Source organism: Mytilus edulis, chromosome 2 (assembly GCF_963676685.1).
Source record: "Mytilus edulis chromosome 2, xbMytEdul2.2, whole genome shotgun sequence".
In the NCBI taxonomy this organism is placed as follows: Eukaryota; Metazoa; Mollusca; class Bivalvia; order Mytilida; family Mytilidae; genus Mytilus; species Mytilus edulis.
Genome location: NC_092345.1, coordinates 20,663,995 through 20,681,023, shown reverse-complemented (window position 1 = coordinate 20,681,023; position 17,029 = coordinate 20,663,995). Strand labels below are relative to the sequence as shown.

Below are 17,029 nucleotides of genomic sequence, written 5' to 3'. Positions count from 1 at the left end.
GATGTTTTTAAGGTGATGTTTATATATAAGTTAGACTAGTTTAATAGAGCCATTTTACTATTTGTAAGCCTATAATTCCCACTTTTTTCTTATATCATTAACCAGTCAACTTAGATTGTGACAACATATAATTTTGTCCAAGGATTTGTCGAGAAAATGTAAAGTGACAACAGGGCTGACGACAGCTTACTTGGAATTCTAGGAACCATGTATGTACCACATACTGTCATAAAATGTAATCGACAACGAAGCATAAACAAGATGGGGAAAATATTAAAACAGTAATATACTTCACCAATAATTATTCTTATGAAAGTTACATAACAAATTAAAACCTGACTCCATAAGTGTAGCCACGTAATGTTTTATTCCTTGTTTTATTATAAAACAATGGAAATTGATCAGATTAACAGTGCTGCTACATTGACAGATCGGCGATAATACGAAAACTATAAACAAAATTAAAGCACCCAAAAATAGTAAAAACAAGTTCAAAGCTTCTGACTTATAAATTAGCAAATGCGTATATTTGTCAAATTCAAGATGTAAAACCAAATTATGTTTTGTATACTTCAATAAGGAATACTTACACCAACCAATGATCATATACAGCTTTACACCATGCCTCTCCGTGAATAGTGTCTTGTATACCAACATATGTAAATATAAGGCCTCCGTAAAAATCCATGTGCATGTTACTGTTACACCGTATAATAGTAAACAGTAGATTAATTTACACTCCCAGTGCTATAAAAAAAGGCAAAACAAATCAGTACCGATGGTAAAGAATGTATGTGTTTTTAACGTTTTTCAATGTAATTCACAATATATCAGTATTTGAAAAGGAAATACAAATTTGCTCTTCAACTTCGTATTTAATTGGCCTTTTTGAACTTTTTTAAGATTCGAGCGTTACTGATGAGTCTTTATAATTAGTAGACAAAACGCGCGTCTGGCGCAAATTCTTAATTTTAATCTATGATGTGTTTATCATTACAATAATACTTGGCATAAAAGATGAGGGACTTAAAACGCTTGATGCCCTGTCAGACATTCGGACTTGTCGAGGATTTCACGATGAAATACAACACAGGCATTTGTTATTTTCTAAAATAGAAAAAAAAACATTTATTTTTTCATTTTCAATTTCGATTTATCAATTGATTTTAATTGTAATGAACGTTCTCATACTTACTGAACCCTCTTGTATAAATGTGATTCCTCCATTTGATCCTCGTTTGACATCTTTGGCTAACCCAAATCCATCAACAAATAGAATATCACGGATACAGGACATGGAAGCACGTAGAATGAAGGCAAAGAATAAGTTGATATGTAGTGTGTTGCTTTTAGAATAAAGCCGTCTATAAGTAAAAATAAATAAAATAATGAATTGAAACTGATTTCAATTGAAAAAAAGTAAAACACCAAAAACACCAAACTAATAAGTAAATTCAAAATGGAAGGTACTTCTTTAAATGGCAAAATTAAGAGTCCAAACACATCAAACGAATAAAAACAACTTAAAATTCCTGACTTGATAGATACAAAATGTTTCATGCCATTGTGTCCTGTATATTTGGAATTGAATTCGTACCATTATGAACGAGTATGGTGTTGATTCGTCTGTCACATGTACAGTTATATTTAATCTACAAAATGTGTAATCTATTATGCTTCTGTAAAAATTTTGAAAAAAATGTGTAGATACGGTTTTTTTATATGTGTTTTGTATACTATTGTTTGTCTTTTGGTATTTTTGTGTTGAAGTTTGAATGACCCATTTGTATTTCTCTTCTGTTTTGTAAAAGTCCTTAAACTATTTAATCCGCGAAATCGAACTAGTACTTAGTGGTTTTCAAACTGCAATTATAAATCTGCATCGGAAAAATGATAATGACATCGCGCAATGTAGACATTCAGATAAAACTCCTCGTAATGACATCTGAATTGTAATTTTCCAACTTGTTAGACTAACGTCGTTGATGTAAACAATGACATTCAAAAAGGCAATAAACTAACAATAAGAAATTTTTAACTCTGACAAAGATGTTTACATTTGTATTGCATTTTATGTTGCTTTTTTCACAAAGGCTCTGTAGTTGTTAAATTTTATTTTATCGTTTATACTAAAAAGTTCTTCCGCAGTGAGCGTAAACTCATAATAGCATGATATAAAATAATATAAAATCGTTTATTACTGAATTCGTTTTTAATTAGAGTATTAACCAGATGTACTAATGTATGCACTTAATTCAAAAGCTCTAGAAAGGTTAAGAGAAAAATTACTGAAATTCTTATTTTTAAGTTCTACGTTCGCCTTTATGAATTTGTAGATCATTGCAGAGTCTCAATTTCTCATCTGTCACATGTAACATTTTAACTCATATATGTTACATGCAAGTCAACTTTTTTATGGGTTTTGACATGTTCCTGATTTGAACCTCTATAATTGGATGTCACATTGGTATCTTTCGGAAGATGAAGCATGCAAAGCGAAAGGTGTTTACTCTATCGACCCATCTGATTTGAATTCATTCTAATATCAGATTATTCTGTATTCCTTATTTCTGTCCATTGTCGCTATTTTTTTTGCCCATCATTCTTTTTTTCTGTAATCAAGGATTTTTGTCCCGCTAGTTGGACAACTTTTGAAGGACAATATTGTGTATCATTGCAATCCTGTGAACTATAGTTTTTTTTAAATTATAACTGCCCTTAATTTGGACACAAAGGTACCACGTACTGATGTTATGTTTTATTAAACTTACAATTTGATGACTCAAATTCAGAAGTGAGAACATATGCGCCATTAACAGACAAGCCAAATGACGAATTAAAATGCATGATGAAAAAACAAATTTATTTCATAAAAGTGTATGCAAACTGTCCATGAAATTTTAATCCTTCCTTCTATAACAACCCTTGTATATAATACGCCACATCTACACGCTCATATATGCCATTAATTTGTCCATTTAACATAGCATGCATGATAAGTAATGATTAGTGCTATCCAAAGAAGTAACTGACACCAACTTTAAATGGCTTCTCATTTTTGAAGTTCCTAATGATGTTAAAAATCTTACCTACAAAAGCACATAAGAAAAACAGCAACAAGAAGTGAACCAAGGGATAAACCATATCCAATATTATACATCAGTTTTATCCTAGGAAGATGTTCCTACAATTTAAAATATTCTTCTTCATCAATTATGTCTTTATAAGTGAACACTTTTTGATTTTTTTTCAGCGGACGGACGTTTTGTTTGTCTTTAAAAATAGTGTGTTTTGTTAGTCTTTGAGTAGCTATACAATGTAAGGGACACAAAATTTCAATTATTTGTATTTGGATCCAAACAAAAAGCATTGATTGCATATGTATTTTGATTCTAAACAATAAGCCTTAAGTGTATCTAATGAAGGCTAAATGTTATCGTGCACACCTTAGTTGATAATCAACCTCTAAGTTTTTTTACATGTTTATTTCATTTTATATAGAAAAATCAAAATCTGTATTTCCTCGCACGTATCCTGACTTTCAATTATATATTCATTCTAGGCTTTTATTTTTTATGTAGTAGGGATTGAGTTTTCAATGCCAGATGCAACATCGTTTTTGAAGACGAAATGGGCGTCAAAGTTTTTAACCTGATTCCAATGATACGGGGTTTTTTTTCATTTTGAAGGTAAATTCAGAGAGAGCTTCTGATACATCAAATGTATAAATTGTTATTTTCATTTACAATCCTCATCAACATCCAACACTTAAATGGACATAGAATGGATAAATCTAAGAACAAATTAAACTTACATGTACAATTTGTGTACACGTAAGTGTGTATGTGTGTACGTAGTTGTGTATACCTACTCTTTCAAGTCAGTATAGTTTTTGTATATCAAATCTTACTGTTTTTGTAATATTAAAAGAATTATTGATGGCAGATTTATATATTTTTTTGTTTATTCACAGCTTTTAAAGACGATTTATAGCTTGACATATTATAAAGGCAAAGGTCTCTTTATCCCAGATTTTCATTTAGCAATCACAATGGTAGGAACCACATATTGTCAATATAATGTATTAACATCAATATTTAAATTTTTAACAAAACGAATTCAATTCGCTTGTGTATGCATATAGTACAAGTTCAATATGTCGATAAATATAAAAAAAAATCTTAGTTGCTGGGTTCTCCAAATAACCTGCAATCCAATGGTCTTGACATTTTGAATTTATATACTTACTTCCATGAGAGAAAGGTTTACAGGAGGGCACCTTGTGTAATCTGTCCATGTATCATTTGTGTGAGGACTAACATACCAGGTACCATTTTCCGTGCATGTTTTCGTTGCAAACTCTGAAAAAATATCGATTAAGGTCATGTTCTGTTGGTAGGTTAAGGAAGTATTATTACTTATAAAATTGAGGGGAAAATTCATAAATACGAATATTTTCATGTTTTTTTTAATTGGTAATTCTTTTTGTCTATATTTACAATATGATTTAGTATAAGCATAATTGTTTCTGGAAACAAATATCAATGCTGTTGTTGTTTTAATACTTGTATGTGTATTCACATATACATTTTGTATCGAATATTCATACTGATAACATACTACATGTATACCTGTGTTACTAAAACCTTCTACATAATGTGGACATTTCATTTTTGCAGTAGTTCCAGCTGGCGTTGCATCCCAACACATGATGTTATCCCATACCATATCACAAAATGAACCTGGTATAAATGAATGACATGAAATATTTATTTCTAGAATTTGCACAGAAATTTAAATACATTTAACCTTTTTTTACGTTTTCACCTCAAACATAACATTGTAAACAGTTATAACATAGGAAGGGTCTCAGACAATGTTCAACCATATCCTATGTGGTAACTAATATAAAAATAAGAAGATGTGGTATAACTCTCAAATGGAGACCAAATGACACAGAAATTAACAACTATAGTTCACCGTATGGCTTTCAAAAATAAGCAAAACTAATACCGCTTTAAAAGACCCCGCAATGACAAATGTAAAACAGTTCAAATGAGAAAACTTACGGTCTAATTTATGTACAAAATAATCCGAAAATGTCCGAATGTTGCTTAAGGTGTAATACCACCAAATCATATAACACCACATCCGGTTGCATACGAAGAAGTGTCGAAAAAAATATTTCCTCGACTTGGGGGGTTGAAGTAAAACTTGGGGTTACATTGATAATAAGGCTTGTACACAGATCAAAATGGATACAATTTCATAAGTTAACTTCAAGTGACGGTTATTTTCTTTTATGCAGTGTAATTTTGTCTATTGTACTGGGCAAGATATAACTTTACTCATGTCAAGTATTTTTTAATTTGAAAGAAGGGTAAATTCTGCACATTTTTTGAAAATGCAAATTTAGCAAAGACTACAATGTAATAGTCGAAAATCAGTGGTGGAATTATACCTTTCTACTGAATATAAATGTACCACAATAAAATATATAAAACATTTATTATCATAATGGCTTACTTCACATTATCATGAATACATCTACTTCAATTGGTTTCAGGTGTATATGTGTTTTATTGGCAAGTATTACGCATCTTCTCGTTATATGTAACATATAACATATACCGATTTATTGTCTATCAAATTTCATTAAACAATAAACTATAAATGCAAAGTCAAACGAAGGTTTATATATATTCACATTATACCGCCCACCATATTTATTTTTTGTGTTTAATCCTTTTAATTTGCATATAAATTGGCTTGATAAAACAGCTAATTTTTCAGCTTAAATATAAATTAAGAGATTTTGCAGCTTTAGAAAAAACATGTTGCATTAATAACAACTGATATTGAATTGCCTTCTTTTCATTCAATAAAATGAACTTCAATCATGAATACAATGCTTGAAAGTTCTTTCAAAGACTTATTCAATTAGGTAGTTTTATTAAGTGCGTTGTCAAAAAAATATTTAATATATGTTCTGTATGTTATGTGTTTCCTGTCATTATTTTAAGATTAAAGCAATTGTCTCTCATTAAAAGTTTTAATTTACTTCTTGACGATGTAAAAGTACAAAACGGTATGCAATAAAAAAAAAAAAAAAAAAACAAAAACATAATGTCTACGATTAAAAATTAATACTAAAACTAAATTGAAGAAAAAAAAAAGAATGGGAGAATGGATGACAATTTATCTTAGTTGCATGCATGTGATACCATTTTTGAACAATGAAAAATGAGAAAGGTATTGAACCTTCTTCTTCTAAGTTTGTTTTCTTTTAATATTTTTACACATATCTTATGAATGACACGTGGTCTATGACAAGAAGACGTAAGTAGGTGCTTTTATTTATAGATGTCATATATGTACTAGTATCAAAAAGGGTTTTACAATGTTCTTCAGTTATATGTATGTGTTTGGTTATTAAGGACATTCGTTCTTCTACATTTTGATGACTTTATAACTTTAATATGAACATTTAGTTATAGAGTTTAGTTACACAACATACTGTAAAAAATGCTACCTGATTATCCTAACAACATACAATAAAAAAAAACAACAAGCAAGCTACCAATGTAACCATTATTCTATATATTCATGAAGAGGAAATTCTCTCACTTAATAGTTTTATATTGAAAAAAGTAAAATCACAAAAATACTGAACTTAGAGGAAGATCAATAGGGAAAGTCCATAATCATATGGCAAACTCAAATAACAAAACGCATCAAAAACGAATGGAACTGTCATGCATCTATCCTGTCTAACTTGAAATAAACAATACAGTATATATCTTAAACATTTCTCTCATAAGTAAGTTAAACACCTTGTTATATAAATAGTTTACAGAAACATTATGGAGTATAGGGTTTTGGAAATGTTGCAAGAACATCATACTGATTCAAAAACAAAATACATGTACATAGATAGAAATAGGATAAACTTGTAAAATATGGTTAACTATGTAAACTAAAAATAGTCATTGTTTCATCTATGTTTATCCTAAAAGGAAACTAACTCTACTTTAAATGTTTTTAGTTAACCTGTTTTCAACATGTAACCTCACCTGTTTGTGGTGTAGTATAGTTGATTATTTTGGCCTCACATGTCTGTTTTTCTATATGTAACCTCATCCGCTGTTTAAATAGTGTTTTCATTCTTTCAGTAATTCTAGGTGCCTGCAAAAAAGATTATATTATTTCCATAAAGATAAAAAAAAAAAAAAGCTTTTAGAACAAAGTAGACCACATTATCAACTGGTTGGGTTTCAATGCTTAGCAGTAGTTGTATCCTCCATGGAGAATATTTCTAAAAATAGACTACTAGTAAATTTCATCATCGGAAAAGTCTGTAAAACGTCTACAAATTATTTTAGTGTACATCTTCAACGAATGCATTTATTTGCAAATTTACATTGGATACTATTTTACGTGGAGACTCGGTAATGGTTGTCTTTGTTTGACAATGTTTAGTTTATCTGTTATTCAGGAGTTGGGTGTTCGTTGTTGAAGCAGTCTGTTGTGCTGTGTGAAATTTTGAGCGATTCCTGTTATCCATTTTCATATATTAAGCCATTCTCCCGACATTCATCCTATTGTATATATACATCTAAATAAGAAGATGGTGTATGAGTGCCTATGAGACAACTCTCCATCCAAGTCACAACGTATAAAAAGTGAACAATTATAAGTCGAAATATAGCCTTCAACACGGAGCCTTGGTTCACACCGAACAGCAAGCTATAAAGGGCCCTAAAATGACTAGTGATAAATAGTTCAAACAGGAAAACTAAAGGTAAAATCTATATGAAAAAACAAGAAACACTTTTGAACCACATCAACAAACAAAACAAAAGAACAACAGGCTCCTGACTTAGCACAGGTGTATAAAATGCAGCGAGTTTTAACGTTTAAACAGGGACAAAATGTCGTTAAATAGCATTACTTACACAAATACACTTGCCTCATATTAAAATAGCGAGACGAGATATAACACAAAATAAATAATATTTGAAATACAGAAATGCTTTACAAATTGTGGCAATAGGTAAAATTAACACGAAAGTGCGATTTGAAAGTACTCGCAGTTACTGAAAGCTTGTCAAAAGACAAAAACAATGAATGATAAAAAAAAATCATTCATCAGAGACTAAGATCATTAGCATGAATTACATTTGTGCAAGTAACCTGAAACATTTTAGTAAGAATAAGTTAGACCTTGAGATATACGAGATTAAGATATTGACCCGTGAATTAAAAGAAACAATTATACATTGCCCCGTTAATTAAAAAAAAAACACATTACATTCTCAAACAGAAATTGTAGTGCAGTATTGAAGTTAATATATTTGTCTGTAGAAATTGTACACTTTGGTTTATCGGAATGTTAGTTTTTAATAATACATTGCACACCGTCGTTTCATCATTGCGAATTAAATATGGTCTTGTTTTGGTCAAATAGTATGTTTGATGGCTTCTTAATAGTCCTGTACGACTACTTCTGTGTCTGATGATTACAGAAACGAGACATTCAGCGTATACTTGACGTATTTCGCTCCATATGATGCCGTTAGACATAAACATCTCAAACAGATATCCTGTCTTTATCTAAATTGTGCAATAGGAAAGATACAATCAAGGAAATACCTCTAGTTGTGTTGACCTTAACAAAGTTTGTACAGTACATACGGTACAATATTGCATGAAAAAGTGCTTTGGCAAGAAAGTTATTCCGTATCATGTAGATAATTTGTAAACAAAACCTTTCTTTGATATCGCATTTAAATAAAAAGAAATTGAACCATCAGCAGCAGCTTCATTAACCCTATAATTATTTCAATTGATTTTATTCCGTGTAATTTTTATTATTTTAACACAGTTTTTAACATCTCATTTGGTCTATCCTGCAACCTCTAAAAAGTAGTTAAACCACATTTTATATCAATATTAATTACGTTTATGTTTACAATATATGTAATCGTTTCATTACTTGTTTAGATAATAAGTTGTAACTGGTTGAATTTATTCAAACCTCAAGGATTGAATAGTGTAAAAAAATATTGTCATTTCAACTTTTCTCATCTGACAGTCAAACCCATGCTTTGTATGGTATGCAGGTTCTATAAATATGTATCCACGTCCGATCGGAATTGGGGCATTAATTGTGATTCCTTGTTTAGGGACAGTTTTACGATCTATGTAAATGTAAATCTCCTTCAGCAACCCATTGCGGGTCCGTTGATGGTCAAAATACCTTCATTTTTAAATGGCAGTTTGAATTTCCCAAACCGTTTTCACGATCGTCCCATATTACCGAATTTACGTATTGTTTTATTTTGATTTGTTCTCGTCCTAAACGTGCCTGAAACAATCGCCACTCGACGTTTAGCAAACGACAATCTATCAATGAATATGTATATGTATTTAAAACACATTGTCTATTATTTCAATAATTGATATAAAATGATAATCAATATATCAACAACACATAAAATTTAAGACATTCAGGCATTCAATTAACTAACTGTCTGATTCAAAATATTTTAGTTGGGGTTTAAAAATTACAGGAAATGAATTATTCAATATTCTGCGTGGATTAAAAAAATCTTTCATTCACAATTTGAGAAAGTGTTTTCGTGTCTTGTCAAATGTCTTGCTTCTAACCTTAATTTTGTTGTTGTACGGAAAGTGATTAATCCTCATTTTCTAAAGTATGTGTATCTCTCTGATGAATAAAACAACATATAAGTATCTGGTATTCACATGGCGGAGATAAACAGATATAATATTACTTCTTAAAATAATCCAAGCTTTCAAGAGTTGTTGTTATTTAAAGCATTAATCTTAAAAGAATATATTTTTATCTTTCTGTAAACATTAGATAATTCAAATCATCTAGACAGTGATAATACAAATTACATGTAATACTCGTGATATACTAAAGATGGTTGTTGAAATTTATTGTTAGGTTACTTTTGTTGTTGGGTTTCTACCTCATTGGCGTTTTCTCAACATCTCCTTTGTGCGGTGTGCCGGGTGTAATGTCCAATATTTGTTTTCTGTTTTTTATGATTATTTTTAATAAGTTGACGATGAGGCTATTTCTGTTATCTTTTTATAGTAAAGATTTCCAAACATGACAATTGGTTGACGAGAATTTGTTTTAATAATTTCGGCTTCCTGTAAGTTTTTTACAACTATTAAGTTATATGTTTTCTGGACAACACTTACACAAAATATTACCACAATTTGTAGTGAAGCATACAACTGATTTGTATAGTTTGTTCTTATGCTGTACTGTTACACCACTGTCTAAGGTTAAGGAGAGGGTTGGCACTTTCAAATTAGTTTAACCCTAACACATTATGTATGTGCCTGTCCCATGTGAGGAACCTGTAATCTCGTTTGAATTGTTTTACATTGATCACTTCGGAGCATTTTAAAGATGTGTATGCTGTATTGGCCTTGCTCATTGTTGAAGGCCGTATGGTGAACTATATAGTTGTTAATTACTTTGTCATTTGGTTTCTTGTGGAGAGTTGTCTCATTGGCAAGCATACCACAGCTTATTTTTGTACATGATTGAAAGTACAGGAATTAATTGTTTTTCAGAGCGCATATAATTCTTTCGATGTTTTTAAAAAAAATAAGGCAAATCAACTACAGACTAATAGTTATTTTACGTTTTTTCACATTTAATTTTTTTGTAATGTCAGGACCATTCATAGCGTGCTAGTAAGCAGTCTGACTTAGTTTGTTAAAATCTGTACCAGTGCATAACCTGTGTTTAATTGACAAGGCAAACTGCGTCCTTCATGTAGGTGGTCCAATTTTGTTATGTTGTCGATATATAGAACTCGACACTGTTATAAAAATATTGGCAATTAAAGATAGAAACTAACGGTTATGTATTGAATTAAATTGCTTGTTATTTCTGAGTAATAGTGTAAAGTTGACAATTGCTCGTGCAGACAAATCAATTTCTATGTGTAATCAGGTAGAAGAAATAGATTATGCGGAAGAAGAAATATAATTTCGTTACTTATTCCGTTCATTTCTCAATGACAACCAAAGGAATTAAGTTTAAAAGAGACAAATCATTGGAACGTTTTTATTTCTAAATCGCTATTTTGTTTTTGATTAAATGTTTAAATCAAATATCTGGAAGTGGGAATGTGTGTTTTCAGTTTAAAATCAAAGGAACTGGTCTTTTATAACTAAGCAGTAAATCAAAAGATGAAATAGGGCTACGATCCAAGAATAATTTTTGATATTTAATTTTTTGATTACAAAAACAAACATCCAGTTTCTGGTTAATTATTCAGCACGCCATACCCAATTATCTTCATGACTATTATGAAGTGCAATAAAAGTTGTGAAAGTACAAAATATTGCTTCTTGCTTTATGTGAAACTTACATATTAATTATGATACCTTGCTATTACTTACAAATAATTGTAGTTTGCTCACTTTTTTAAACTATTAATTCAAGAACAAGAATAAACAATGGTACAGCTACACAGTACATCAGTAGATATTATAAGACAAGCTGTCAGTAATATAACGATCTGACCATAACTCATATATCATTCGCAAAAACATATCAGTGGACATGGCATTTATTAAACAATCAGTCCGTTGATTTTCTTGTTTGGGTTGTTTCATATTTTGTAACGTCGGGACTCTTTATAGGTGACAATACGTTAGTGATAATACGTTATGAGTTGTGCTCATTGTTGAAGACTGTACGTTCACCTATAGTTGCGTACATCCACGTCTTTTTGGACAGTGGTAAATAGCAAGCAAACCACTTCCCTTTTTTCATTTTAGGACAATTATATCAATATCGAAGTGTTTTTAACATATTTTGACATAAAAGTAAAATGAAAATATTTTTGAAAGGCTTGATTTACGTAACTTTGCAGTCATATAAAGACCAAGTCATACCCCCTTCTTTAAAAAAAATGTTCGTATTTAACCCCCATTTTGGAACTGCTTTTGAATACAATAAACAACTTATGTATTGGCTTAAATCATGAACTGAATTCTAAGAAGTATTTGTGTCAAAATGCAGATGTAATTTCTTAGCTTTGATTAAAAGTGTTTTCCTTGAAAACAGTCAGTGCAGTTGTGACAATGCAGTTTTTCTTCAAAATCATTAAACAACATTATTGCTGTTGTAAATCTGCATTATGCTTTGATGTTGTCAGCCAGACAAATAACCTCAATGTTTAATCTGTCAGGCTTCACTCAAAAATAGAGCTCTGTATGCATCATAACAGAACTTTTACGATCATTGTCAATTGTTTTAATGTTTAACCCTACGTAATACTGAGTGTTCTTCAAACAATCTTAAATATTGTTAACAAACCATGCAAATAGATTTGATCAGATGATAATAGATTAGTAATAATAAAACTACGTTTTCAAAGTGTATGTTATAAAATTGAGAATGGAAATGAGGAATATGTCAAAGAAACGACAACAGACAACAGCCGAAGACCACCAATGGTTCTCCAATGCATATAATCCTTAATACAAACTGGTAGACTGAACCTGAAAGGCAATTTTGATATCAAACATTAAAATGCTAATAGTCTCCAGATTTTGTTCTGTTGAATTTAAATAGATTTTGTACCAATTCTTAGTTACTGCCTGGTTATATGACCATGAGTAGGGGTTTCCCAGTAAATCAGCAGCTCCGTATAACAAGTATGAACTGGTTACAGCCCGTAACAGAGTAGTGATCGAATTCGCGTTTCTTTACCGTCAGAATAAGTTACGTTATCGACAAACTTATTTCAGAAGTGACATAATTTAATTTTCTTCATCGACAAAATATTTCATGTCCAACGTGTAAGTTTTATTGTTTAAGTCGAAGTTTTTTGAACACAGTAAAACATTTTTTATAATCAACCTCTGTCATTGGCATTTTCATTTTAACGGTATTTTCGCATGATCACAGCGCTGCAGAGCCAGTTTTCATGAAGTCGAAAATAGTTTTGAAACAAGTACGATTTCAAACTATCATTAAGGAAAATCTGATATTTGCTGTTTCTCTAAGTTTGGGGGAAGTAACCAGGGATCTCCATGGCCTGTTTAACGATGGAGCCCCGCCATCGTTCAAATGTCTTGCGCCATCGTCAAATGACTCGCGCCATCGTTAAATTGTCTTGCGCCATCGTTAAATTGTCTTCCGCCATCGTTCAAAACTTCATCGTTTTTTGTAGCCCGACGCCATTTTTTTATCAATTATAATCAAATGCATGTGATTGCATAACCCTTAGGCTTTTTATGTTATAATCCAATACAGTTCTAACGCCTGAGGGATATCCGGATTAAGATCGCTAATTGCTTGTACCTGAGCTTGTACAGGTAGATCAACAAACCAGACAGGAGAATACTATCTGAGGATACACGATCCATTGTCAAAGTAATCAACTAAGTTTCAGCAAATGATTATGATCATTTAGATTAAATAAATAAATTAATAAATTAATCCAGTTACAAAGAAAACAGTTTAAGAAGTCGAACACGTGCTTTATTTTGACTTACGCAATCAGCATCCCCCTTTTTTAAGAAGTACAAAATAAGACGCAAAACAGTAAATATTATTACATCGCAAATAACTCGAGTACTGCTGTAACGATAATTTAGAATTACTTTAACAGTTTAAAAGTAAAAACTTAAATATTTCCTGTAAAGAAATATCGTATCTAAATTCCGAATTCATTTCGTATATTACAATCAAATTGATACATCCGCGTTTCCGGTTTCTATTCAGACTCGAAAGATGCATGTTGCACAGCATCAATTTTTCCAGATAAAGTCATTAAAAACCTTTTCATTTGTCAACGTTTGCTTTACAAATTTCTTTAACCTTTTACATAACCCGTACGAATTGTTTTGTTGTTGCTGCAAATCAGCCATACCGGTAATGGGCTCTGAATTTGAGTGTCCACGAAAATTAAGCTCCACATCAGATGATTTTTAACCCCCATAACAATTACCAAAAATAAAAGAAATCTGCTTGGGGACCTTCATGACAGCTTTTGGTCATTCTCGACTAAGGGGGGACCATGAAGACTTGGCATTTGAATGGTTAAAAACGGCAATAAATGAAAATATTGATACTTCTAATTCTATAATGAAAATTCAAATAAATATAATTTGAATAAGCAATGAATTAGCATGTTCACCATCTTTGTATGGAGGGATAAAATACTTCCGATCGCGCTACACTGTACAGCGTAGACAAGGTTTGTAATGGTGAAAGTTCCTCCATGGTTCAATTTTCATCCATGGAGATCCCTGAGTAACCACATCAGAAACGAGAGAATTCTTCAATGGGACAGGAATGTTCAATGTTTGATTTATTGGTAATTGTCACAGTGACTAAAAAGAAAATAAACGCGTTCATATATTCTTTATATCGTCTATAATCTCTATACTTTCGTTTGCATGAAAATGCAAATATAGCTTACGTGTACATACAACAAGAACGAATTGCACTGACAAGCTGTAGTTTATACATTGTTTCTTTGAAAGTTGTTATAAAGAATTATTTGCATCACTGTATCCAGGTTCACTTAATTTTAGAAATCACCGATTATTGCCAGTGCGAATCCATTTTATGTTTACTACCACAGAAACAATGACTGCGACTCAGATAAATTCATTATGAATAGCTTAAATACTCATTGATTGAATGACATTGATCATGCATGACTTTATCGGGGTCGCATCCATCGTTTCTACAATAAACATGACCTCATCGATTTGCTCAATGTAGATATTATATACCGCTTGCACTGTGAATATTTATAGGATTCAATTTCTTTCGTCTGATACAGAATACCCCATATCTTTTCTTTTTCATACCTATCTGTTTATTATGTCCCCGGGATTATGGCAATCATACATTGTTGCAATACCGACATGCTTGTACTTTGTCACAGAAAAAAACTGAAATAAATTTCCTTCAAATCGAAGTAAAAAATACAAATGTACCTTTTAACATTTGAAATGTTGAAGACAAAATTGCTCTATATCTTAAGTTATTGACAAATGTTTGAAATTTAAACCTCTATAAGATGTGATGTACGGCATTTCATTTTATCATTGGTAATGATCCATATCTGACAGAGAAGAAATATTCATAATTCTCAGAAAGTTTTCATGAATATTGTTAGATACCACTTATCGTTCCAGGAATCAAGACAACAGAGACACCCAGGGAAAAAAATATGAAAAGATATGACTTAAGTGTTAGCATGTTCAGGGAGACGGCACTCAATTTACAAAAAAATAATAATTGATGTTTTAAGGAACTGTAGAGGTCTGCACAGGTTTCAACAAGGGTAGAATTCAAAACCTTGAATATGAAAGCCTCGAAATCCATGATACTTTTTCTGTGCGGTAGTTATATCTACAAAATCCAATCATGTACACGACATATAATACATGTATATTCATACATGTATATTTATATATTGGGAATTTATTTTTGTTTCCAACCATAATTATAAGGTTATGTATAAGTGCCTCCGTTCACTGCACAATTGTAAATTGTCTTCCCTAAAGACCAGCAAAAATAAATGGCACAAGTTCACGTAGTCATAAAAAAAGTCGTACACGTTATCGAACAAAAAATCAGAAATACGGAATATTATATGTGAATAATTAGGAAATCCGTTTCCCCTACATGTTTTAAAAGTCAAAGAAAAATGTTTTCCCTGATACAAACGTTTTAAGAACCAGCTTTGTGTAACCTATAGACAAATTCGACTGGATATAAGGAAGTGAATATGTTTACTCTGATTTGAAATTATCTTTTAGAACTTTTTTTAGTAATTGAGAACCTATGTTGTTTATGGGTATAGGTGAAATGTTGCATGATCCCTCAAAATGACAGCAAGCGCAGTTTTCCGGACGATTTTCATTTGTACACTGCTAAAAACTGTCAGGTCCTGGCCATGGTATATTTTGGAGAAATTTTTTTTAACTGACTTTTACTAAAAAAAATATTCTCTGTGTGTGCCATTGCAAGAAATAGTTTTGCTCGTTATTTTGTCATATTAAAAAAAAATCTGAACAAAATTTTCCCGTTTAAACTGTACCCGAAAAAAGTTTGGCATGTGAAACGGACGAAGACATATTCTAACAGAAGTACAAATACCAGTCCTCCCTTTTGTGTATACATATGAGAAAACATTTCAAAGTTATTGATTGAATTCAAATCCATCACACATACGGTACACATTGTAGTCCGAAAAAATAAAGGACCTCATTCCTATCAAACACCTTTTTAATTGTTTACCAGTATATTTCTTTTAGTTGTTGGGTAAAATTGTAAAGGAAATAATAGTTACTATCAAGACGTCCTTCCATAAATCTTTTTTTCGTCTGTTCTGACTTTGAAGAAATGACTACTTTTCGCCCAATCGAAATGGTGCATGGACATATTTTGTTTCATATTATTAGAATTATTTTCAATATTATTGGTATTAAACTTGATTATCGACACATGAAAGTTTGTCAGCATTGTCAATATTTTTAACGTTAAAGTACCAATAGTTCGGTCACTACTCAATTAAGTTTGTCGATAACGCAGCTAATTTTGACGGTAAAGAAACACCAATTCGATCACTTCCCTGTTACGGGCTGTAATATAAAAAAAAAAAATAAGGAAATGTGGTATGATGGAAAATTAGCGACGATTTTTAACATTCTTGTGAAAGGTAAATCTAGATTTACAATATTGATGCATCAACATTTTCGTTTTGCGTACGTTTTAAATAATTCTATGGCTGGGATCGCCCCTGATTACAATAACTGTATTTTGAAGGCTTCTAGATGATCACTTCAATGTACCTTATTTGTTGTACTGCTTGGTCGATACCATGATCGGTAAACTGTTTCTTTTCTATTTGAATTCGTATTGCTATATATATACCTATCATTTACATATCACTTACTTTCCAAATATTTCTCCTCTGTATTTTAATGAGGACAGCTCGTCCAT

The 17,029-nt window shown here is 31.2% G+C and overlaps 1 protein-coding gene across 1 annotated transcript in view; it reads right to left on the bottom strand.

Moving 5' to 3' along the window:
* Positions 1-17,029, bottom strand: part of LOC139511682 (secretin receptor-like) — a 79,743-nt gene that overhangs the window by 20,883 nt on the left and 41,831 nt on the right. Inside the window, exons 2-7 of the mRNA XM_071298699.1 lie at positions 7,074-7,185; positions 4,632-4,742; positions 4,249-4,361; positions 3,090-3,184; positions 1,196-1,364; positions 591-747 (exon numbers count right to left, since the gene is read on the bottom strand). Coding sequence (XP_071154800.1) covers positions 591-747; positions 1,196-1,364; positions 3,090-3,184; positions 4,249-4,361; positions 4,632-4,742; positions 7,074-7,185 — 757 coding nt within the window. The remainder of the gene's footprint in view (positions 1-590; positions 748-1,195; positions 1,365-3,089; positions 3,185-4,248; positions 4,362-4,631; positions 4,743-7,073; positions 7,186-17,029) is intronic.